Genomic DNA, 27,418 nt, shown 5'->3' with positions numbered 1-27,418 from the left:
TCATTTCACCTCCGACGGCCATGATCACACTGATCTCTTTGTGTTCTCAAAACTGGTTATCCTAACACCAACATCAGAAAGACTACAGAAACTAAAATTATCCTGAATATTCACACCTTCCCCCTTCTCTCAACAAAAGACTTGTTTTCTTCTAATTCTGTCTATTCATTTGTAGGTTTCATTTCACACCTCTCCTCACCTCTCTCGACCTCACACCACTTGATTGGCCACTCTGCCTCTCCCCTGCTCCTGCCTCCTCCTCTCTCCTGGCCTTTGTTTTCCCATGCTATATTATGTTTGCTGACTGCCCTATCTTTCTTACACCCGAAGAAGGCTCCACAGTTGAAACATTGTATTTCCTTCCTTCTCTTTGCAGCATGGAATTTACCTATTACTTGTTCCTTTGTAGTTTCTTCAGTTTGTTTAGACATTTCATTTTAACCACAAACAAACAACAATTCCTGCAGAACTATTAAAATGGTTTTTAATATTATAAAAAGATGCATCAATACTTTACGAGCATTGTTCCTACGCTCAGCTGGCCAATGTCATAGGTGTTCGTGCTACTACTGTATATCGCCAAATGACCAGACCCATTTGCGAGGGACTCAGCACTTAGTGGAAGAACTGCTTCTCCCCAGCAGGGTGCGCTCTCACTGTGCCAGACAGATCACAGCAGACACAGCTCATGGAGAGTCCCAGTTATATAATAGTTTATCTTTTTTAGTTCTCTGTTTCCTTTTGTTTCCAATTATGTAGATTAAAATACAAATAAATATATCATGTTGTGCTCTGTGCTGAATCAGTCATGTTGAGTCTTGTACTGAATCATTAATACAGCCATTAAAATGCACATTGTGCAAACTGCAAAGGTCTAACTACAGTACTGCAGCTACTTAGAGCTGCTTCTTCTCAGTGCAGACTGTCTGCTGTTAATATTAGAAAAAAAAAACAACAGATATTGAATAGAAACAGTACTGAAAGTGCCATATCTACTGTATATACGAGCAAAGAAGAATGAAACAACAATACTGAAATAAAATAATCTGCACTTGTGTTTACACATTGAAACTGGCCATGTGGCCAGTTTCACTATCAGCCCTACATCAGTTTGTTCTGAAAAGTAAGTAAAAACTTCTGAGCAATGTTCTACAGTACAATGGGACACTAACTGGCTGAAGCACGACATGGCAAAATGCTTTCTATATCAGCAATTTGCAAATAGCACAGTCCAGGTTTCTAAAACACTGAAAATGGAGGGGCAACTATTATTTTGTACTTTTTAATCGAAACACTTCTTGAAAGTATAACTGATAAGGAAAAAAGTGCAAAATGTTTCTCAAAAGAGATGTTTTTGTCAGCGCTCACCTGCATTTTATTTATTTGGTTGGTATACTACAAATTAACCTTTGTGCTTATTATGGACCAGTGTGTGCTGACAATAACATTAAAAGGAAGGACAATGGTAAAATAGAGACCGGTTTGCTAAGTGTACTTTTATTGTAAGGCCTAACTATACAGATTTAAATTAAACATGTGTGCTAGCTGAGAGAACGAAGGCAACCATGTACAGTATCACCAAGGGTATTTTCAGATTGCCTTTGATAGCAGAACATCTACTGTGTCAATACACTAAAGAGAGAATGATCATTTAATTTATTTTTGGCTTATACAGTGTAGGAGAAGTGGGTTAGAGTAAATGATCACATACCAAATACCCACTGGCTCAACACACCCTCCAACGTTGACTGTTGGGCTAAAAACCAGGCTGAAATCATGTCATCAGTGTGAAAACTACCAAAAGGTCTATTGACTGTCTATTGAGCTTTATTTGACAATAATTTTAATTCCCTCCACACTTCTCTGTCATCAGCTTTGATCATTTCTTTCAAATGACATTTTCCTGGATTAATAAGTCTGCTTGATAAATAGTGTCAAACAAATAAAAGGAGGCAAGCACAAGCATTTGCTGGACAGTCAATGGGACACAATATTTTGCTATGTAGAGTAAACTCAGAATATGTAAAGTGAAGACAGGGTCACAAAAAAAAGTCTACAACCATTTCATATGAACATAATACATACTGTAACTCATTATAATCTGAAATGTAATAAACAAAAGCCAAAAAACAAGTTTAATTAAAAACAAAAGTGAAAAATCAAACTACTTAAAAGCAGAGAACTTGCAATATGGAGAAAATCAATGTACTATAAAGAGTGTAGAGAGTGTAGACAATAATTCTGTATGTCTCTTTCCTTGGGATATACACATTTATTGTATGTGTGTCTTTCTTTCTGGCTGCTTCTTTTGAACAAAAAACAAAGCTTTTATGATTCTTTTACAAAGCTGAAGTAAATTGACAATATTTTTAGCAACAATAAAGGCAGCACACAAAAAAGGCAAAAAAGAAATCTACAAAAAGGGATCATCTGGGATTATGACCAAATTATTCTATTTCTGAGAAAAGAGAAGCATCCAAAGGCTCAGGAGCTTGGATGTGGAGCACACAAGGAGTAAAAGGCAATCAATAGGATTGTGAAGATAAAGGGCACCTTTTGAAGGCAAGAACATTCCAATATGAAATGAGCTACCTGGACAGCAACTATTACTCACAAGCTAACAAGCAAACAGGGTTTTTATGCCATCTGGCTAAAGCATTAAGAAACGATTCGCTAGCACTCCAATAATACAATTTTCAATACGGCACTCAAGCGGAAACATTTGTGTCCATGCTATTGCAGACAGGTTCCTAATCTTTAAAAAACAGGTGATTCAGGGTGACCTAAAAGACTAATTGGATTGGGGGTCTCTAGGGCCAAGGTTGGAGATTTCTGGCATCGAATATAGAAAAGTTTGTTTATAATGATCAAACAGTAGTAGAAAGTAGTAGTATAAAACATATTTCACAACTAGTGAAATGCCCAATATGACACCTTAGTATATATCTTAAACAAATGCTTAAATTATATATATGTAGAAATGTTTATATGCATTATTAATTATAATTAATAATTGCTAACACTTATATAGCACTTTTCTTGACACTCCACTCAAAGCACTTTACAGGTAGTGGGGACTCTCCTCCACCACCACCAATGTGCAGCCCCACCTAGATGATGCGACAGCAGCCATAGTGCACCAGGAAGCTCAAACATCAGCAGAGTAATGAAGTCAGTTCATAGATGGGGATTACTAGGAGGCCATGATTGGAATCGGAATTGGAAATTTGGCCAGGACGCCGGGGTTATACCTCTACTCTTTTCATGAAACGCCCTGGGATTTTTAATGACCACAGAGAGTCAGGACCTTGGTTTTACGTCTCATCCGAAGGACAGCGCCTTTTATACAGTATAGTTTCCCTATCACTATACTGGGGCATTGTGAGCACCCCCTGCTGGCCCCACTAACACTTCTTCCAACAGCAACCTTAGTGTTTCCCAGGAGGTCTCTCATCCAGGTACTGACCAGGCTCACACCTGCTTAGCTTCAGTGGGCTGCCAGTTGTGAGTTGCAGGGTGATATGGCTGCTGGCATATTACCAGCATATTATTGATGTCTAAAATTAAAATATGGGCTTTACAGGGAATGCTGCTTAATGTAATATAAGCAAGCACGTATATTGTACATAGTATGAGTAATTACAAACATCAACATAGCAGTCTGTGAGATAAATCCTGATTCAGCACTTTGTTCCTAGATGCCAATGAGGGATAAAAGTCATTTATAACTTCTGGGGAAAAAAGTGCAGAAAAGCTCTTTTAAATTGCTGTATTTGCCATAAGCTGTTTGAAAGCAATCCCAGAAACAAAGACGTAGATCCTGACGAAAAAGAAAAAAAATGTACACATAGCAAAACTGAAATATAAATATTAAAGAAAATTAATTTCAGTTTACTATGTACAACCTAGGGGGGATCTTGTGCAAACTGCTCAACTCAGGAAGTGTTTGTCTTCAATTACATTGCTTTATTTTGAAAGACAGTTCCTTATAGGCTACTACACCATTTTTCTCTGTTTTGTCAGATGTAATGAAATACTGGGTTTAAGGAAATGCAAAATTCCAAATCTATCTAGGAGCATATCGTGCTGATCCTTTACCTATTTCAACTACAGCTGTCATGACAGCCATTCCAGCCTGTAACTGTCCTTTTGTGACTTACAACTTAGCTTGTTCAGTAAGTGACTGTGGAATACTGCAGATCAAAACTGTAATGAACTGATTGTGATTACTGCCTGATACCAACAGTATTAAACAGCACACTCTTATAAGAATGATATTAAAGCCCATTTCACTGGACAATATACAAATATACAATTTTGATAAGCCTTATAAAGGGGCTATTCAGGATTTGTCATTTTGACTTAGTATACACAAACCATAACTGGAAGTCTCTTTAGACAGTTCTGTTTGAATTACTGTGAAACAGTCATGGTTAATTAATCATAATTCGTTGTAACACCTGCTTGCTCTTGAAAACCACAGCCTTATTCTAAAAATGGCATTAAACAGTACATCAATGCACTATCTGGCTTACGATTTGATTTTGAACACCAATATTTAATTTAAAAAATATTGTACTGTAAATATAAAGACTGACCTCAAGAGAACCTTCACAGAACTGCAGTTTAAAGGTCATAGGATACATATTGAATGCCTGTTTACATCAAACCACTGGGTAAAAGAGCCTTATACATAAAACTGTGTTCGGACGACTACTGGTTTCAAGCATAATGTGTCATTTCTTGAATCTTAAACAAAACTCAATAAAGCTGTTTTTTTCTATTCACTTTCCAGACAATTAATTAGTTGCCTACCCTGCACATATTTTGTGAACCATGAGCACTGGAGGTCATTGGTATTGTGTGAAATAATTGCTTTTCAATACTGAATGCTGAAAAAGTTAAAACTTTTGGAATTACCTATTGTGACAATGAAAGTATGCTCTTTTGTAAATGTAAATGAGCCAAACAGTAACTTGTAGGCCAACTGTTTGTTTTTTTCCAAATAATCACATTTCAATTCATGGATATGTTGATTTGTAAATAAAAAATATTTTATTTTGGGGGATGTTTTGATTTTTTTATTGAAGATTTTAGTCTGCAAAATGTTAGAGATATAGCAATATACACTTTTTATTTGAGTAACAAAAATGTAATTCATATTATATTATGCATACTGTATGGAATGCATGTTTTGTGAAACATTACACATTTGATTCTCAAATCCCTGAGATAATATCATTCTGCAAACAGAATTCTGCATTGGGGTGAAACTCTGTAGAACGCAAATGTGCAAGTAAGCAGAGGTAGAAGGATTTAGTGATCTGTCTTTAGAAAGCACAGGAAACAGTGTTTACCTCCTTCAGGCAACCCATAAAGTTGTTGCTGACAGGGGAGCCTGGCAGATCCGCTGTGCTAGGACTGCCTCCAACATAGAAAAAGTCATCAGAGCCTAGCATGGTGTAGTCTTCCTGTGTGTAGCCAGTGGTAGTCAGAATTCCATCCACTGATATTGTTACCTAGATAACAAAGCACAGGGAAAGGACACGCTATACTCAGACACCTATATGCTACATTCCTGGATTGTCCTGTGTGAGGCCTATTTTTTGTCTGAAACCCATTTTCATGTCTGTTTTTTTCAGTTTGGTATTAGTTTCTAGTCTGCTACCCCCTTGGGAAATCTAAACTAGTTATGGAGTTTACCGATTATCGAAGTAATGTTAGTATTGTCCCTACTGCAACTCAAAAGTAATTTAGCAGACACAAAAATGGTGTTAGTAGAATGTTTCCTAGGTTAGTTTAGCTAGGGTACATTAGTATGTTTAGCAGATTGTCTTTCACATAAGAAACAGCGTGCTACAGGGTTAGATTGAAAGCACAAGCAATTAGAAGCACAATCACGTTTTGCATTGTTCAAAGGAAAAAAAGCGGTGTAACCAAAAAAGCATGCCTTTCTTTTCTTTTTGCATGCATGCACGCAAAAGGAAAATTAAAAAAAAAAATTAAAGGAAAATTTGATTAAAGGAAGCACACAGTGATGTGTGCATGCAGGAGCACATTTAGAAAAAAGTGACAAAGTTGCTTGCAGTGACTTTAAAATGGATGAATGGAGCTTTGCAATCATTCCACACATCCAGTGTTCATGCCATGCATTGTGAATGGTAAGAAACTGGCTGAGCCAATGAACACCAGGCCAGCCAGCCAGTAGCCTTATCCTGTTAACCACAGCTTGATGCAAAGGCTTGTAACGATGCCCCTAAAGGTGAATTAAACAGAATTGGACAGGAACAGGTAAAATAAGGAAGGTAACCAACAGATGAAAAGAAGGAATTCAAAGTAAGCAGAAGAGTACCAACCGCAGTTCCTTTTTTGTTAATGATGTCTACAGTAAAAGAAAGAAAAGAAACACACGGCAAACCCAAACTAAGAAACAATTAGAATGATATCTACCGAACAATGTAGTTTGTTTACCATAGCGTGTCCAATGCCTGAGTGCTTTGTGGAGAAGGGGGGAGAAAGGAAATTAAAAACTGTGAACAGAATAACGATTGTTACTCAAAAAATATGATGGTTACTACCATGTTAGTACATTATTCTGAACGTTAAAAGGTCACGGTTAGTAGAATGACACATTCCATGAATGACATGTTAGTTTTTAAGCATGTTAGTAACATAGAAAAAGGGCAAAATAAGTTTACGAGAAAAAAAGCAGACTAACGGATATGCCTCCACAGTGTTACCAGCACTGATTATTTATTCAGACCCTCAGTACAAAGCCTTACTAAGCATCTTTGCTACTACACTCTAGCAGCCCCATATTTCTAACATGTCTCCTGTTTTCTTGCACAGTATATGATTTCGACAGACATCAAATGGTTTTTAAGATAGATTGCCTAAAGCACATCAGCTGACCCTCTTTAACGAAAGTCCTTTGTTGTTGTTTTTTAAGTTTTGTTTACACCAAATCCCTACGACTGTAATTTACAGCACACATGGGAAACCTTCTCAACTCCCATGCCTCCTTCGGTCATATTGATGGACTTTAGGATCACTTTACTGCAATGAAACAAAGCAAAGAAGATCCCGACACAGAGAATGAGTAGAATGGATATCTGTAACTTCCCAACTAAGCATGCACCTACGCATTCTTAGCTTGCGTTTGACATCTTATGTTTTTGCCACAATGTGAGCAGGAGCAAATCTAGAACATTCTAACAGTTCTCGATGTCCCTGCAACCAGTTTACACAGGAGTGCATCCACTCACACTTTGTATCCTGAATGGAAACTCACTTAATTGATCTTCTTAACCTGGATGAATGGCTGCAATTACCCAAGTTTCAGTGTTTTCCTAATTAAACCAAGAAAGGCACGGAAAATGTAATTGAATTTAATATAATGTATTGTGCTGGGTTGTTACTCTATCGGAACTATTTATCCAAATGTTTAGAAAAATAATATGGTTTAGCTACTGTAACGAAGAACTGAGATGTCTCCTATCCTTTGCACGACACCTATCGGTTTACTCACTTCAAATGTTCTTTCAGCAAAATCCACAGACGTGTCTAGGAATATTTTGTTGTGATTTCAACAAAGCAGAGTTAAAATCTGTATCTTTACTTGCCATTAGTGAAATAAAGGAAGGTTGAAATATGTTGCTTCTAATGCAAAAGACCAGGAGGTTAAGGAAACGTTGGCATTAATTGCAGCTAAGACAAAAGTAAGCACACTGTTAGCCACTTGTAAGATGCAATTAAATGCTAAGCAGAAAGTATATCAGTATGCCAGTAAAGAAAGGACTCACTTTGCAAACTAATTAACACAGCTTCTGCTGTTGGCATTACATAAACCATTGCTGTGTTTACAACTTGGACATCAAAGTTAAGATTATAAATCATACAACTGCTTAAACACAAGTCACAGGGTGACAAACATTGATACAAAGCATGCCCTTCTCAATAGCTGTTAACTGAGCTTGCCTTGTTTAAATCAGGAAATGCTTTGACAGTCATTGCTAGCTATGACTCTAGAAATTAAATTAATTTCTAAGTGCTGTCAGCTCAAAATGTCTCATTATTTGCTCATCTGACTGACATTATTCTTCTAGCTATCTCACTGATACCCTGTTCTGCCACAGTATAATGCAGGAATTTTAAAGAGAGAACAGACTGCAGCTGCAGATGCTTTTAAACAAAGCAGCCTTTTTTAGCTTGGAAACAATTACTATACACAGGGTTTTTTACCATATACTAGGGTATTTAATGAAGTGCCAGGGAAGCTTTAACTAAAAACCTCCTTGATTTCAAAACTCATAAGTTCTAAGGTTCTAACCATATCTAACCCCTAAGGTCTAGATATGCCCCTGCTCAAATGTGGTATACTTTGTTGTATTTTTATAGACTTGTTATTATTTATTTAAAAATTATGTTTTAGAATGATCTGTAAAATTTGCTATTTTAATCTGAATTTTTGTAAAGAATATATATTTTTCTTTGCTTATTATCCTTTGTACTGTTACCTGACGAAGATTCCTTGTTACTTTGACATCATGCCAATCATTGTCATTAAATTTCCCATTCACAGGCTCCACCAGAGCTTCAAAGGCTCCCGACCCCAAATTAATGACGAGAGAGACTGCTCCGTTTTTCAGAGCAAGATTGACGTAGTCAGCCGATTTGCCCGTATGTAGCATCAGTCCATTCCTCTGTAGAGTTTTGAAAGACAAAGTAATTTCATCGCTGCTGCTTTGTATAGGGTTCAAGGATAAGTCATAGCAGAAGTATTCAGACCCTTTGAAGGTGGCAACGTATTCTTCTTTTCCTGTAGAAGATAAAAACAAAGAAAAAGAAAGCTCTTAGTGGCAATACCTGTACAGTTCATGCTATTATTTTGGAATACAAAACAAAACTAACAAGATCCACTGCTGTGTCCATTTTCTATAATTTCAGTCCATCTGCAAATAAGACAAAAAACATCTACATGAAAGATTAGAGAGGATATAAAGATGCCTATGATTAGCAATAATGTAACAAAGAAGAATGAATCAACTTCATGGTAATTAAAGCACAGTTCCATTACCCTGCTGCAAAGCCCTTTAGGACTGGACTCCACAGAAGAACTAAAATCACAATCAGACAGACCAACAGGAGGGATTTGGGAGAATCAACAATGATTGAAAAAATGGCTACAAATGCATTGTCAAATGTTATTTAAACCAGCAGTTTTTCAGCAAGAAAGGGACCCTGAGAATGCAGTGCCTGACCATACACAAGACTAGACAAACTGGTTACACAAAAGCCACCAGAGTTCACATGTGTTAAGGACAAAAGTCCTTAACTGCTAGTTTTAACAGTATCTTAACTTTGACTTCAACATTTGGCCAATTATTACATTTTCCTTATTTATCTTAAATAAAAATTTGATTTCATTCATGAATTGGAACAAAACATATTGCTATGCACAATGGAAAGGCCGAGATTTGTTATTGTACTAGACTTGTTTACCTGAACTAACATTAGATTTAGAATCCATTAGATTCTACAATTAGTGCTGAGGGTCTGTGAAATCACTGGATAGAGTTTACAATAAGAGTGACACTTTCATATCCTTTGTGTGGCTTGTAAATGATGTAATGCAAGAACACTCAAACTAAATTAATTCTATTTCACTTAATTTCCCAATACTCATGTACACTTCTATCAGCTAGTATTTGAAATTTTCTGTGCATGTGTATTTCTCTGTGAAACTACATGCATTTACAGTCAATAAATTCATTCCAATATATAATTTGTCACATTAGTAGTTACGAACGTATGTCAGGAATTCGTTATTTAATACATGGTGCCAATTCATAAAATACCTATAAAAGAAAAACAAATGTATTATTTCATACAAACTTCACAGAGACCTTCAGAATGTATTCAGCCTCAGCAGGCAGTCAACACATTATCAAGCAGTCTCATTCCTCGAGGTCAACAAAAGGCTATTTGTAAGCATATGCCAAGGTCTTTGGTAATTATGACCATAAATAAACCACAGTTTTACCTTGTGCTTTAATTTTTAAATGTGACACACAAATCCATAATCTACTCTGCCTGCTCCCTGGGTCTGTACAATGCTTTAATACATTCTGAAACACAACTTTCTGTCATGCAACCAAAGCTTTAGTGTAGATATCAATGACAAACTAAAATGACCTTAACCTTTTTATAAGAGTGTACACAGAGAAGACACCGAGACTGTTAACCTTTGCTCCTGTCCTCTGAATTACAAAATATGAAGAAGGTTAACACCATTTCAAAGAAGCTACACTACACTTATAGTGTTACCTATGCTTTCATAAAGCACGAGACAGTACTTTTAAACTGGGACAAACACACTTATAGTGTTACCTATGCTTTCATAAAGCACGAGACAGTACTTTTAAACTGGGACAAACACTTTGGCATCCTACAAAGTGCTAGCACAAAAGACTATCAATACACAGGAGCATAAGGTAATTTCCATCAGTATATGTAACTTTGTCTCTGTAAATACAAATATTCAATTTCTATCCAGAAGAGAAAAGATAGCAACAATTTGGTGAACTGTGATAAACTGCTGCATTGTTTGCTGCTCTCAATAAATCAGTGAATATCTGTTGAAACCATTCCCAATAGATTTGAGTTTCTAAGAAATCTAAACAAGGTTAAAAAGGGGCATGTCCTTAATGATCTTTCTTTCATATTCAAACACAAGGCCTTTAATTGAATTACATTTTCCTCAAGGCTGGAAACAAAAACACAAATTAGAAAGCATGCTGCGTCTTTGGTAGGAAAGGGAGGATCCTGCAGTCATCTGATGATCAGCACTCAAGCCCTGTGACTGACAAGCGTTTATTTCATACATGGCCTGTTGGATACCCTATCTGTGCAATCACTGCAGGTAATCTCTGCAGCTTTATGCTATGGTTTGCTCTTCTAGTAATCAATAGAGTTATGGATTTCACAAACAAAAGAGTGCATAGAAGGTTTTTTGAATTTGCCCATTTTCTATGAAGCCTGGGAAAGAACAAAACACAAAAACTCATGTACTGTAAGGAGTACACAAACTCATCATCACCAAGAGACTTGCCTTAATTAAAAATCTTAAAATAAAAGACAGATTATTAATAATCCCTAGCATTATCATCATTTTACATCCCAAACATTATCAATGTGCTTTACAGAGGAAACCTACTTTAACTCCAACTAAAATGCTTCACCCATTTGGCTGTTGTGCTGGAGCAGTTATGCACCAGAAACCCCACTACAGAGACTATCAAGAAGAGCCATAACAAATTGCTTCCCTCCTGAATTAAGATCAAGCTTTAGGGAGGCCTGATTATACAAGCATGGAATGGAAATTATCCTGGATACCACTCCTGTTCTTTTGAAAAGGGCCATGATATCTCTAATGATCAAGTAGCTTAAACCTTGATTTAATGTCTCATCCAAAAGACGTCTCCTTCAGAACAGCTTCTAGTCATCATATTTCTATACCACTGTGTGTAGTCAAATTGGTTTTGGAAGTTTCTGGTCCAAAAAAATAGGTGCTTCCCATTGACCCACAAACAAAACTTGCAGTTCTATCTTACAGCGTAATGATGACTGGGCTGAACTTTGATTAGCTTCTGAGATCTGACAAGATCAGGTTAAAAGGCTTAAATGCTGATCTTCACTCACGTATCACACTCAAAGAGCTATAAAGAAGAGCTGTCATTTTCCCATTATACCATTTATGAGGTACTAGGTTTCCCCCTCTGTAACTCGGGATGAAAGCCATTTAATGGGCTAAGACACAGTACACATCAATTACTATGCCACACCACTGAACATCAGAGAAATCAACCTTCCCTATCATGTTATGTACAGTAGCTCACTTAAGTTTTCTGGATGATGTACAGTAAATAACTGTAAACAAGTAAAATATTTAATTGCTAATATTTAATTAGGAAGACATAATTTTGCTTAATATACATACTTTTTTTTAATCTAAGGTACAGTACAAACCATATAATATATTACATCTTTCGCTCCAACTGTTTTTTTCTGTCCTTCAGTAACTAATTGCATTTGTTTTATTCTTTGATAAGGGTTATAATATACAGAATATACGTTTCTTCGTTTGGAGGTAGTGAGAGTTAGATGGTAAAATCCTGTCAGTGAAAGTAGTGTGAGATTTCCAATTATTTTGTTTAATTCTATATTTTTAGAATGTTTAAAAATCCTGCCATTATGGTATTATCTTTTTAAAATAATGGAAACGTTTCAGGGTGCTTAATAAACCAGATTTACTCTAAAAGTACCAAATGCTCCTTAAATTTAATCATTTTAGATTTCATTACTTTCTTTTTTCTGAGACAAAGCTCTGTCATATCGATTAATGCTTATTGCTATTTTATAACACCTATAATTAAAGATGACACTTGGTGCTTGAGTTATTAATGGTTTAGCTGAAGTGGCACCCATAGTTCAAAAGATGGGCCACATATTGATTAAATAAAACTTGTAAAATTACTAGCTATTCAAATCCAATTAAGAATGCAAAATGCATTAAGGTTCAAAGTACAAGACAGCACTATACAGTCTGAAAACAGGGCAGTCAAGTGCCTTAGAAAAAAAAATCATTATGCCTAATATTTTTCAGTCTTAAATCATCTTAGATGTAATGAATGCAGAAAGACTGAAAAGTAAAGCAAAGAAAGTAGAATTTCACTTGAGAAAAATTATGAATTGCACAATTCAATTTATTTCAAGGGGAGAAACTGTACTCCTTGACAAGGCATCAAGACAAAGAGTAATGTTTAATGGTGCTTTTTAGCTCTCTGGGACACCAACGATATCATGAATCTCTAAACAGAAAAATGTGCTGTAGGGCAGAATATATCCTGTCCTAGCATTTGATTTCTTAATAAAACTCCAAAATAGCTTAAGTAAAATAATAAGCCACTTTCTGCTGACAAAATGAAATGTATAATTGAAGGGAAAAAATGCACCATAAGAATCATATCAGTTTCCATGGCTAGGTACTGTAGCTAGTTCCAGACTTCACCAGTTCTCCGTGTGTATATACAGTACTGTGCTTATAGAGTGTAATGCCTTCCTCTTACTGCCGGAGCTGATCCAGTAATATTCATAGATGCTCATTCATTCAGAGAGCTCCCGGCAAAGCGAGCTGTGCCAAAGTGGGCCAGGCTGCCATTTTTATCTTCAGTCAGGTTTCATTTCACCAAGCCACAGTTTAAAATGCTTGTATTTGATATTTCCAGTGCAAAATGGGAGACTGCCAAGAAGACTGTAAATTACTGAGCTATAAAACAAATGTTTCTTCTCAAACGATCACTTCATAACATGCTGACTTGGGACAGGCTGTAAGGTGTTAGTGACTGTATAAATGTTGCTACGGGAGGTGTAAAACTATTAAAATAAGAAATATGTGTTTTAGAGTTTCTCTGACTTGGTTTCTTTGAAAGCAAGACATGGTTCTTATTTCTTATTCATTTATGGTAGTAATAACATGACTAAAATTCTCAAATTTAAATGATATAGATATGTGGCTTATTGTCTAATACAGTACCTAGCACTTATGCAGTGTGTCCTGTAGATGCAGCAGACTCTACTATCTATTACTGTATTCATATTTTCCATCAGAATCTTTTTTGAAAAGGAAAGAGATTAAAAATGCAGTGCAAGGCCTTTACAATAAAATGGCATGAAATATTGTCGAACAGTATGGCAGAGGGCAATAATGACTTACAAAAACAGCATTAATTATTAATATAAACATGCTTTCATTTACAGTTCAGCTTTTTATTTAGTTACGTATGCACTCTTCCCATGGGAACAGATACAAAGAATGAATAAAAGACATATTATATTTTTACCTGCAGTTGCTAACATCTAGTCAATATGAATATTTAATTACCTTCTGCAGTACACACATTTCCTTGAAACGGTTTCTTAGCTCTGGGCTGAATGCATACAGTATATACTTTCTACATAAAAATACTTTGGTTAAAAGATAGTGATACTTGTCCCCCAGTGGAAACCAATGCTCTAGTATGGTGATTGGGGTCACTGACTACCTGGTCTTTAAAGATCTCTTGGCATTATTTGAAAGTATATAGTATAATCTACTATACTAAGCTTGAACTATATGGCCAGCCTGAAGTTCTTCCTTATTTCTGGGGGATAAGCAGTTTCTAATTCTGCTATGCAGTGGATCTGCTGTTAAGGGGCACACTTGTCTAAACTATTTTTATTATAATTGTTAATTTTAATATATTATGTGAGATTGACATATGGAATTCACTTATCTTCCCAGTAAGTCTTAGTAATAAACCACGGATACTGATCGGATTAGACTACTATTAGAGGCACTACACTAATATTAGAAAAACTATATATACTAAAATATATTACATTCTGCAAAAAACAAATTTGACAGTAAATATAGATGCAATTATACTTTTCTGGATATAGCCATAGCAGATCACACTAAACCACGTATAAACAATGTGAATGCACAGTCAACACTTGCCTGCAAGATCAACCTTCAGTTCTGATTGTTGTTGTTCTGGTTTTAAGCATCACTGTTAGATAAAACAGTTGCAGACTTTTCTTCTGAAGAACAAATTTTGTTCTCAAATTATAAACGGGTAGTTATGAGGAATATTATAATATTTTTATCAAAATATTTTTGGAAAAATAGCTGATATTCACTTGATATTAAATGAAATGGACGTAGACATACATTGTGTTGTTGGTACTACATCAGCTGAAACAGAAGGTTTTTATATGATATAAGTGCACATATTGGTTCATTCCCATATAAGTTGAAATAAAGGTCATCCACAAATTCAATGTGTTGATTTTCAGACAATTTCTGATACCTCTGCAAACTTCTACCAAAGAATATCTTTACCAAGACTCATTTTACAACAAAAGTAAGTCTAGCTAAGTACCACCCATGGTTTTCTTTATGATGTTTTCCTCCAGTATAAGCCAGCTGTCTCTGCGGAGCTTAATAAGGTTCCTTTTTCATAAATAAACTATTTTAGGAACTGTCATTGATCCATCAGGAGAAGGAATAAGATACTTAATATGATTTAGACTTGTCACTGTTGTCAAGGAAAACCTGCCAATTTCATATAGCCAGGAGAGATCAGAAAAGCAATGTTCAGAAAAACAAGGAGGACTCTACTCTAATCTCTAATATGACTGCTTGCATCAATTAATACAAAGCAATACCAGACCATAGTCTGTCATAACTCAAATTGCAGCTTCCTCCAAGTAAAAAGCCCACAACAATTTAGTTTAGTACCTGGATTTTATTGTTAATAATAATAATAATAATAATAATAATAATAATAATAATAATAATAATAATAATAATAATAATAGATTGCATTTATACACAACATTTCATCCACAGTGAAGTGCAGCAACCACCTGGGGAAGCCGCTATTTGTCAGCAGCTTTACTAGTATGAAAAGTATGAAACTGTTTTACCAAAAGCACTGACAATGTAGCATTATCATTTATAGAGGAGGTGAGCTTTTTACTGATACGTTTAATTTTCTAAACTATTTACTTGTGGGTTATTTATACACGGAACTTGTCACCATTCACCGAAAATTTAAATCTCACTTAACTCAAAGTACAGTACAAATATGCCAAAATAATGTAACCTCCTATCTGGTAGGGTTATCAATGGTATACAGATACAGATACACTGATGAGCTGAAAAAGTACCTGTTTTGATTTCATATAATGTTTCATTCCATTATGTGCCCTGTTAACATGAAACCATTCATTAGAAACATTGCAGAAATGTTGTCTTGAAATGAGCAATCTTAGGCTCTTTTACCAATCTTAAATTACAATAGTATCCAATAACTCCCCAAAGGACAAGTTATAGCAACATTTTATATTAAAACGTATGGATAGCAATGCAATATAGTAACCGAATGAATAATTTGATTATACTGTATTTTGTTTAAATACACCTATCATTGCACAATTACCAGAGACAGATGGTGTAGCTTGTTTTTTTCAATGTTTTTTTATTACTGGATTACTATAGTAGACATATTGATGCAAAACTCTATTGGATTTAAGGAAATATTTTAAATAAATATAAAACAATAATATGGAAAATACTGACAAAAGATTTTAAATAAATATCAAACAATAATATGGAAAATACTGACAAAAGATTGATAAAAGAACCATGATAGATGTTTAGCATCTTTAGACACCTGACACGCTCTCAAAATGGACACATCGTAAAATTAGTTTGACTCCATGAGAACTTTCGCTAACATAGTCCTGCTACTGTGGACATAAAGGCCTGGTCAGCATGTTGTGAGATGCTCCATTACTCTTCCTGTGCAGTAGCAGATAGCTGATTGAGACTGTCCATTCACAGTAATCTCCTGTTAGTAGTATTGATACTGTATGTTGATCCCACAGATGTTCTGATGGACTCACGTCAGGAGAGAATGCTGGTCAAAGAAAGACTTCTATTCTATTTCTAGTACAATGTGGTCTTGTATTATTCTGCTGGAAAATCAACTGCAGGAATGGAAAACTGTTGGCGATGTTACCCAGGCCCGAGCTGTCCTAAAACTGCACCAAAGATTATCTTATAAAAGGAGGTACTTCATTGTATGTTCACAATTCTGTTGCCCCACTGGTTGGTTTACGGAATGCAATACTCAGTACAAAGCTCACTGCAATATCTCCACACATTTTATCTTCCTTTAGGTCAGTCGAATGCAAGATGGTATTCAACTACTATTTCTGTGCCACCTCAGAAGCCCTTTGGGTCCCAGGTATTTCACCCTTCAGCTATCAACATTTTGATCCTGAACAGCATTTGAGAATGTAGACCTTTCCTTATGCAGATGGCAACCTATTCTCATATTTCCTAACGCGTCAGGTATTTCTTCCTGGAATTTCTCATGTTGTAGCCACTGCAGTCTGAAAACATTTATGCAGATGGACCATGTGATCATCCTCGGACAATGACCGTCCAGTGACCGTCCAGGATGGGGCCTGTCCCATACTAAGATGGTTTCCAGGATTCTATAGAATAGTCTGCAGATTGCTAAAGCAGACATTCTCTAAGCAACGTCTCTCACAAACTGGATGCCATCAATCATGTCAATAGCAAAAAGATGATCTTCAGTTCTCAAGTGGGACATGAATATATCTTTCAGGTATTGCATTAATTGAAATCTTGTCTTTTGTTTGACAGTTAATACACATTCTTCAACAACTCATGTTGGCTCATGTTTAACTTTAATCAGAAAATAAGGAATGAGTACCAACTTACTTTGACATGATGATCACATGACAAGACTTCACTATTTAAAACGTGGCAAATATTATTGAGCCATTGATGGAAAACCCAGACTGCTGCAATTGAATTGCACAACTATATAAATATTAAAACTATGCCATTAAAAAGATCACCAATGTTTGAGTTTCTAGCATGAAATTTGCAGAAAGTTCTCCATGTTTTGTAGAAAATAAACTGAAGCCTGATTTTTAAATATTCTGTGAAATGCCACGTTGTTTATTAAACAGAAAATTTCACCCCAGAACAAGATGGGGTGATTTTCACAGCTACAGTAAGGAAAATTTTCAAAATCCATTTAATTAATGTAAGTTATTCACAGATATAAAAAAATACATTTAATTCGCTACCCCATCCAACTGATTTAAGCAACTCTATCCTTAGTAAATACGTCTGGCTTTCAATTCAGTGAAGTAGGGCTTTAAGGTTATAAAAAAAAAACACAGCACTAATGAGACAGACACAGTATTTGACATGGAAAGTTAACAGCATACCAAACAGAAATTGTGTGCCAAGACTGGCAGTTTGCAGAGGACAGATTTATTTAAAACACTGTTATAAGATATGCATTTCACACAAGGTCTTTTTTGATACAGGAACACTCTAATGAGACAAATACTGCCCTGTCAGTGCGAAGGTCTTTTCAGCTCTAGAAAGTGGTAATTAGGCATATATGCCACTGAATCCTAGAGTCTTGCTGGGATACTGACATGCAGATAGAGGTTTTGGTCCTGTCTGAAAACATACTCGGATACACACACAGATAAGCATATGCAAATGTAAAGGTGAAAGACATAAAAATAGCATATATTGTAAATGCCAGTTTGGTGGCATAATGACTTGGTGGTTAAGTGCTGGTTCCATGTACAGCTGCTTCGGGATTGTGGGTTCATTTTTGGAATGTGCCTTTATCTATGTGGAGTTTGCATGCTAATATTTGAGTTCACATGGGGTTTTGCCAGGAGCTTCAGTTTCCTTCCACCTTGGGACATGCTGAATTAAGATTGGTTAGTGTCCCTTAATTGTTCCCGAGTGCTTGTGTGTGTGACCCATGATGGACTGACATCCTGTCCAGAGTGAAGGGATTTTATGATAACGGAGAGAGAAAAGCAGAAACGCTGCATATGATGACACCTGCTGGGAATGTAATAAGCTATTGATCTCTAAAATTACAAGATCATACTTTCAATTTGCTTGACTTGCATGCTTCAGTGTGTTGTAAGATCTACTTCTGAAATTGAATTTGGCATCCAGTGTGTTGTTTTTCATATGTAAAAAAAATATAGAATCATTGTGCTTCAATATATCCAAACAAGATGGACTGGAATAATTAATTTACAATAAAGAAGGACACTGGACTGTGGCAGTGAGCCTTGTTTGTTTCTTACAGAAAAGCTAGTGCCTGACAATCAGGATTCACGAAGAGCTTCAAGATTAAGGTTCATTTCTGCCGGCATCTGTGCTCAGGGCAAAACAAAATAGCATAATGTTTTCTTACTTCCAATCTGTTCTAATACCTGATAATTAGGATAAAACTGAAAACCTGTTATTTTATGAGACTCATGGTTAATTAATTCCCAGTTTATACATTTGTACATTTAAATGACCTCTTATAATTTTTTCTTCATTAATTTTGACATGCGTTTCTATTACAGTTGTTTAAAACTGTGCTGCTATATTTGCCTTGCAAATATCTGACACACTGCAAATTCACTGATTAGCATGTTTTAATACATAATAAAGCCAAGAGTGAATGGGGATGTGACGCCAGGTTGAGAGGTCGCTCTGTTCTGGAACTCTGCAATGCTAACACACCACAAAGTGATGGAAAACACTGAGCCCAACTCTTCACACTGTTAATGATGTTCACTTCCAGCTCAATTCGGAAGAGATGTAGCAGCAAAACCAGTGAGTGTGCTAATAATTAGCTCAAGCAGACTGCCCGTCACCTCACAAACCCATACTCTGTTTTGTAAGTATATTTACATAATTCTGCAGCTAAAACACTTCTTAAAATAAATTGCTATTTGTGAAAGGGCTGCTGCCTCTGGAATACACGTTTTGTAAGTCTCATGACAGTCAGCAGAAGAAACAAAATCTTTTGTGTCTTATTTTACAAAGAACTCCAGTTTCTCTCTGGGGTCATGCCATCATGCTGTACGTAAAGTAAATTGGAAATGCTTTCAAAATGTACCTTTTATCAACATCTGAGGAGCTTTTATCAGATGTAAAATACTCTTCTGGTTAAACAGAGAATGAATAAAATTTTACATAATGAGGCGCATTCAGTGTGACACATTATAACCACACAGGTAAATTCAAACAAATAAACAAAATTAAGAAAATCTATTAAATGCTTAAATTTTCTATAAAAAATATTCTATGCTGAATGAGATTACTAGAGGAAAACATTTTTTTTTTCCAGCTGTTACACTGGTCCTCTCTATTTGATACTTTATTATTTTTAAATGAACAGTGCCAAATGCCCACTTAAGAAAGTATTTAATATTGTATTATAACAGAGAAGTATGACATTTGACTTCAAAGATTAATTGTTTATTGTTCAATTATATTCTTGCTTAACAAGAGTGGAATGATAATGACTGTATTACGCAGAAGGTTCCATGTTGGTGCAATTCCCAGTGAGCCAGTTGTTTGTGTCTTACATGCTGGTTGAAATCCCAGTCATGTATCAATCTTGCCTGAGAGAACTGAAAGGCTGAATGGCTAATTCTCACTGGAGAAGAGTGGAGTACATCACGTACCCAGTGATCCTTCATAGGCTACAAAATGATTTTTTTCTACAGAAAACAATCCTACTCATGCATGCTGGTCAAACCATTTTATTCAACTACGATTTTAGCACACAAGAAGTCTCACGATGTAAAGCTTTGACAATATGCACTGCATATTTCAATACAATACATTAATGATACTTTGGGTGCTGACATCTATTTTCCAAAAAATGTATTAACAGATTTAAGTGTCACTGTGTTTTTCACAATTTGTATGGCATACACCCTCTCAAAGAGCACTTCTTCCCTGTTATTATTTCAGATTTGCAGATTTTCTGCTTATACTACCTGCAAAGGGCCATGTACTGTATACTGCAAAATATTTTACTGAAGGGTTTTTCTTTCTAGTCAACAGTTCAGAATACCTGAGTATCTGAGAATTTTCAAACAGCAGAGTACTTCAGTCATTATTTTTTCTTGCTTTATGACTGCGGCTGGAGAGATTTTGTCCATCCTAATGCACAAGCCCTACCATGGAAAAGACAAACACCCAAACACCTTTACAGCATGTTCTTCCTATCTTGCTACTATCCAGGCAGCTGAACCTCTCATGTTATTAAAATACCTCTACAAGGTACATTGACTTCTTAAACACTGCGACAATAGTACAGTTTATTTTTTAGAATTTTAAAACAGATAGCCTTTACTGATTTTGAAATGGACTGGCAGAAAGTGTTTCTGTTTCCATTATTTCATGACACAGACGGGGCAGTCCTTCACCTTTAGAAAGAGGGAGGAAAACCCCCCCTGCACTCTGCAGGGGTGAAGGAGCATAGGCATTCGCTGCACTTTCACAGAGACGCAAAAGCCAGTTGTTTTCCAAAGAGGGGCACTGTTTTAGATGTTAATGGGAAGATAATGTCAGACGAGCAATTCACTGGGGGGAGAAATTCACAGATACAAAGCAGGTGGCATGCCCTCTATGCTTTTTAAAGCAGTCTTCTCATCAAAATTCAGCTGGTCATTAAAAATCCTTTTGTTATCTTTGATTTATTTGCACACTGTGCCTAAAGAACGCGAGCTGGCATCTGTGCTGCGGAATGCCCTGATTGCTGTGGTGAATGCGAGCAAATACACTGTATGAGAAGGCAGACAGCGTGAGGCTGCTAAGAATGTACTGTCAGCAGGATCTGCAAAAGACCAACAGATTCCACCCTAATTGGTATGCTGGATAGGCTGATAGTCAGGAAACAATTCTGAGATGTTGATTTTGTACTGATGCTGAAAGTCAGCCTCTTGTTTGCTGCAGGAAAATGAAAGTACACATTCTTACTGGAAGCTTGGCTTATTTCACATATATTTGGCTTTGCATTTTATTCTAAAGCACAGAGCATCTAATCTCTTTTTTTTACTGTTTAATATATACAGTATACAGTAGTTACAACCATCAGCACAGTAACAAGGAGTTTGAGCAATATTCTTCAATATCGAATTCATATATAATAGGCAATACAAAATTACTTGCCAAAGTATAATTATTCATCAATAATACTTCTTCAAAGTTTATTGAGCATAAACTGTGCCAGTTGCAAATATCTAACAAATTATTTGAAAATAAATGGAATCTAGTACTCATGAATGCTTATGAAAATACTGTATGTCCACAAAAGAATATCCTGTAAAGGAAAAAAGATTATACAGTACAGTATATAATTCTGGATCTACCAGAATACCTACTGCACAGGTACTGTATGTAAATGACATCTGAAACATCCAAATGATATATGAAATCAGAAATACACATACACCCTCAAACACAAAGTGAATTCTTGCTATATCATTTTTATACATGTGTAAATATTATACATATGAAACACATGCAATAGTAAAACACATTACAGATCAAGGACATTAAGCACACAGAATAAACCACAATTAGAGGGCTCTATTAAATAAGATGCACCAGATGGAAACACCTTTAGCTGTCTTGGTACCTGGAATTTGGAAGACGTAATTAATTCTTAATAATTTTACCACCTCAGGTAGGGCATTATGAATGATCTCTGGTGCATAAAAATAACTAATGAGCTTGGGAAAGACCTGGTTCTTACAGATAAGACGTCCTTAAATTATTAATCAGCAGTAAGACATTACTATGTTCTTTATAATTAATTTCATGTTTCATGCATTTCCCTTATGAGTGTTCTATAACACTAGCTGATAGCTAATTCCTTTCCAATTCCTTGGTAAGACATGCCACTGTATTCTCTCCTGAAATTCAATATCTGTTTTTTTTCCATTATTATATGTGCAATTATTTGATGTCAAATAAAACAGCTGGGTTTCATTCATGGATGTGTGTCCCCCCACTGTCTTTATTGAGCATTCGAGAAAAGCACTTAAAAAATGACAAAAATAAATAAACAAATACATAAATTGGCTTGCAGATTAAAAACAGACTTTCTAATCAGGCTTCCATGGGGAAAGACATTAAACCTCCCAATCTAATCATAACTGTCTCATTTACGTACAGTGACACAGACATGTCTACAAGATGCCATATACCAATATAGGAAAAGTGTCTCCTCCAGAAAATCTTTGCTTTAATCATATCTGCCCAGCAACTTACATAGCCAAGCCAAAGTAATATTCCCATACTTTATTCTCCTGTAAAGTCTCTTCTCTGCCCCCTCCTCTGTAATGTGTCAAAAATGTGGAGTAAGAGGCTACCTGTACCTGGAAACTAAACAATCTTGACCTGTCAGAGTCCAAAACCAGTATTGAATCTTCAAAGAAAACTAGGATACAAAAAATATGTTTCCTAGTGTGCACACACCCACACGTATGCATTTTATTTAAAAATATAGAATCACTAAGACAAAAAATGTTAAGGTATACAGTATATACAATTAAGCAAGATATGTGAGGTATGAATGTATATAGCTACCTGTAGTTAAAAACACTGAATTTAAGTGAAGGGATGTTATATTAAAATGGTATAATGTACTCTATTACTAATAGCTTATCTAAAATACTTTGTACAAATTTGATATTGCTGCTCTAGAATCAGTCAAGAGAAAAACAACCACATACTGTACAGTATCTTCTTATTCTGGGGTGAAAGGAAATGTCTTACTGTATATTGACATGTTGAAGGAACTAAGCCTTTTTCATCTTGAATAGACAAGATTATGAAGGAACTTTATACACATATTCAAAATCCTCAAAGGAACTGACGAAGTCAGCCCAGTTCAACCCGGAGGACTGCTTCAGAATAAACAGTGAAAAATGAATCACAAGATGCAAGTGGTAACTATGCAGAACTGTTTTTGAAAACTGAGACCAGGAGGCTTTATCTAAAGGGCTGTGGGAGTATGGAACAAGGTATACACATATTACTGTATGTTGAAGTCAATACTAATTACCAAATGGCCTCCTTTCATTTGTAACTGTTCTTGTGTTCTTTTTAAATGAGTCCCTCTTCTTTTAACAAAAGTAAACTACTCTTTTCAGTATTACCATTGACTTGAATTACAAAAGTAATAACTGAAAAAAATAATTTCAATCATCTAACATTGCCTCTGCTCTGTTTTATGTAACGATTATAATATTATTAACATTTTTGGCGGCGTGGTGTAGATCAATACCTCACAACAAACCACTGAGGAATATTGTCTGGTGATACTGAGATCTACTGTGTTCTTTATTAGTGGCAAAGTATGATCTTGCAATTTAACTTTAACAAAAGCAGAAGAAAAATGCTATTACACCCACTGTCAAGCAATAATAGAATTTTTCAGTAAATGAAAAAAACAAATTATGGAATGTGTACAAATTTTTCAAATACACCACTAGGAATGGAATGAAGTACAGTACCAACAGATGTTGTTGCATTTCCTGCTGAGTGTTGAGACAGATTTATCTGTTTGAAATATGATTTAAAATAATTCTAGACTTAAAGCAGAGTGCAGCTAACCTATGTGACTCTTAATATTCCAACAACTCTTAAATATCAGCCAGTAAAGCTCACCTTTTGTGTGCTAACTGTACAAAACAATACTTTGATCCTCCTTTAATCACATTATTGTAATGAGCTGCACCATTGAATGCTGTCTGGCTGATAGCCCTATACAGCTCTAGTCTAGTCTACATGTGAAAGTGTAGCTTAGAGACACACAGTGAATGGAAGTGTAGTACAGTATTCATCCATTTACTCTTTGCAAACCTATAGAGACAGGACAGGTGGGTGAGAGATTAGGTTAGATATCCACAACAAAGTGGCTATGTTATCAGCTAAATAAGGAAAACCAAATTTCTGGACAGTAAAATGCAAGATACAACACACATTCAGCAGCCTGCACATAAAAATTGACTTTGAAAGGTACAGTATGTGTGGGTAGGAATATATATTACATTTTTATTACATAACTATTTTAGAAAATGTGTAATATGTTGATAATACTGCAAAATATGTACAGGTAAACATACTCATACAAAATGAAGTAGGGGGAATTATATCATTATCTTCAACTAGCAGTTTCTGTTTTGTGGAAGTATTGTATATGTATTAATACATAAAATCCTTTGTGTGATTTTAATGAAACAACACAGCTGCAGTGAAAGGCAGGGACACCTTTTATCTAAGTCCTTCCACAAGACCGAAGTGTTAATAGGGATATGCAAATAACTGCAAACTAAACCGACGTGTGTTAGAAATTTCCAATATGAATTATGCAAATCTGGAATCACTAAGTTGTGTGATATTCAAGATATCACACACATTTAGCAACTCCTACAATTGAAAATATACTTAGAAGGGTATGTTCTACTGCATGTTAGTCACTACAGTAATTTATTTTTGAAAAATATATCTGTGATTCAGGTCAGTAACTCAGTACAATGGAATATTGGTATTTTTATGGCTGTGCACAATCAGAGCTACTTGTTTCATTTATTTTATTGCAGTTTTTTCATTTTTTGTTTGGTAAGTATGGATACTATGATTCTCACAAGGGATGAATCATTTTTCCGAAAATCAGGTCCACTATTACTCATTCTGACAGAGGCTATTTGTTTCTGAAGGCTGTGTTTAGGACATTCTCTGTGACACAGGAGGAAGGAAGGAAAATCTTTCTTGAAGACAGCCTTAATCCACATCCAAAAGAAGAAAGGAAGCAAGATTTATATCTCTTGAACCAGAGTCACTAAATACAAACAGGACAGAAAACACTGTTGAGAATTCTGGCTAGTGTGTATTTCCTGGCTGACAAAAAAAGTAATTAACAAATGTTCAAGGACCACATTTTGCTGTGTATGTTACAGTAAGCAACAAAAATAACATCAAACATTTATAGCTGCAGTATGTCTAAGCACAGAACATCTAGTGCTGTGTGAGATTTGAGAGGTCTCTACCAAAAACAGAAAACAAATACTTAATTCTCTGCAAGAAAAAAATGGTTATCATCATCATAATGAGGAGGTTTTACAGAGGACCTTCACATACAGTAAACAGTGCTTGTACATGTACAGGATGTACAGTGCCTTGGAAAAGTATTCACATCCTTCCGACGATGTCTACCTTAAAAATGATTTCACTAGTCACAATAATATCCGAGAATTAGATGCTTTGTGAAAGCTTGGAATACATGGTGAGACAGGTTTGGCTTAAGGTGCTTGGTTAATGGGCAGCCCCCTGAACCGCATTCAGACTGAGTAAGTGAAAACGGAAGGTTCTGAGTTCAAGATAAAGAGCTAATTTCTGTAACAATGGTGAGTAGATCAGCTGTGTGAGTTTGACTTGTTGCTGTTATCCCTCCTCAACTGCAGTTAATAACTTCCATGTATACATACAGTATATATTTTTTTAAATGTGAGTACTCAAACTGAACACAATTATGGGTCAAGCAAGATAAATGTCAGCACAAAATAAAAAAAAACGTACTCTTTCCAGGGCAAGATCCATACAAACAACACCCATGTATCGCAATAGTGAGTTTATCCAGAAACAGCTTTTTATTAGACAGACTGCTCTTGTCATTAGTTAAACTACACCACAAAATGAGGTTCTCATTATAACGCAGAATTTGACTTAGCCCTTTATAAAATTATAGCATTTTGTCTTTGGTTCAGCAAAGAAACAGTTTATTTATTTTCGTTCTTTTTTACTGGAGAGAAAATGGACTGTGTTTTATTTTATATTTTCCCAGCCGTAATGTCTGCTAGCTATCTGCTTTTAAAATGGACATTTGTCATTTCAAGTCAAATCTTTACCTTAGTGCTCCAGTCTTGGTATTATAACAGCTTGTATTACAGTAATTTATCAGAAGTGTCAAGAACAGAAATTATCTCTGTCAAACACTCTCTACTACAAAAATGATTCACTTTTTTTTTTCCCTTTACAACGAAACACATTTTGGCTTTGCCCTTAATTTGGTCGTGATTTATGTCTGAAGCTGCCTGTATCCTCTCAAGCCTGCCACAGGCACTTGGTTTGGACCATTTTAATTATATGGATGGCAAGCTCAGCTTTATAAATCCAAAATTAGGAAGATATTTAATTTTATTCTAATGTTTGTGTGTTCAATATGACACAATTGAAGCTGTTATTCTGAAAGCAAGTGTTAATAAAGCACTGTGTAGTATCTAAAGCTTTATTAATGGTTATATGAAGGTAACTATTAATGCTCAAAGCATTTTACCAGCATTTTTTTTTCCAACAACTGGTCTATCCCAGAAAGCACATTTTATTTTTTTTATAACTTTAACGGTTATTAATCTAAATCTTAGTTTAGCAAAGTGACTAATGCTGTACTGCAAGAATGTAGGTGGTATATGAATTACTCATGATTTAACAAATTGTATTATTATTCTTCAAGAAACCATCTCAAACATCTCCTGACAGCATCAGCAGTATAATTATTATAACTAGATTGTGACTAACATTTGATATGTTTTATTAAATGCATTTTTAGGATTCTGTTTGTCAAGTAAACACCGAATTTCAAGGCTAGAGCTTCTGATTTTCTATTTTGAAAGCTCTACTGAAATACATGTAAAGGGAGAGCGCTGTCAGCATCTGTCTCTTTAAAACTTCAATATTTAACATTCTAATCAGACATCCTAAAAGCTACATCTTATATCACCCTAATGCACTGGATAAAATTCGCCCAGCTGAAATTACTTTGTTCTTGTTTATTTTATTAACCACACACAAGGTTAATTTACAGGGAATATGATTAAATTTGCAAGCAATAATGACTAGAGAGAAGGTGGTTGCAACGGATCTAGAATGTTTTATTATTTA

General features: G+C 35.4%; 1 protein-coding gene across 36 annotated transcripts in view; it reads right to left on the bottom strand.

Annotated features, from left to right (window-relative positions):
* nrxn1a (neurexin 1a) overlaps window positions 1–27,418 on the bottom strand; it is a 350,164-nt gene that overhangs the window by 233,501 nt on the left and 89,245 nt on the right. For 19 of the 36 annotated variants that reach the window (XM_015363013.2, XM_069179698.1, XM_069179705.1 and 16 more), the window contains 3 exons: window positions 8,517–8,818; window positions 6,451–6,495; window positions 5,358–5,519 (listed from right to left, as the gene is read on the bottom strand). In XM_015363013.2, the coding sequence (XP_015218499.1) occupies window positions 5,358–5,519; window positions 6,451–6,495; window positions 8,517–8,818 (509 nt within the window). The remainder of the gene's footprint in view (window positions 1–5,357; window positions 5,520–6,450; window positions 6,496–8,516; window positions 8,819–27,418) is intronic. The other 17 variants (XM_069179702.1, XM_015363027.2, XM_015363034.2 and 14 more) reach the window with 2 other exon arrangements.

The sequence above is a fragment of the Lepisosteus oculatus genome, chromosome 17 (genome assembly GCF_040954835.1).
Source record: "Lepisosteus oculatus isolate fLepOcu1 chromosome 17, fLepOcu1.hap2, whole genome shotgun sequence".
NCBI lineage: Eukaryota > Metazoa > Chordata > Actinopteri > Semionotiformes > Lepisosteidae > Lepisosteus > Lepisosteus oculatus.
This window is presented reverse-complemented; position numbering and strand designations above follow the sequence as displayed.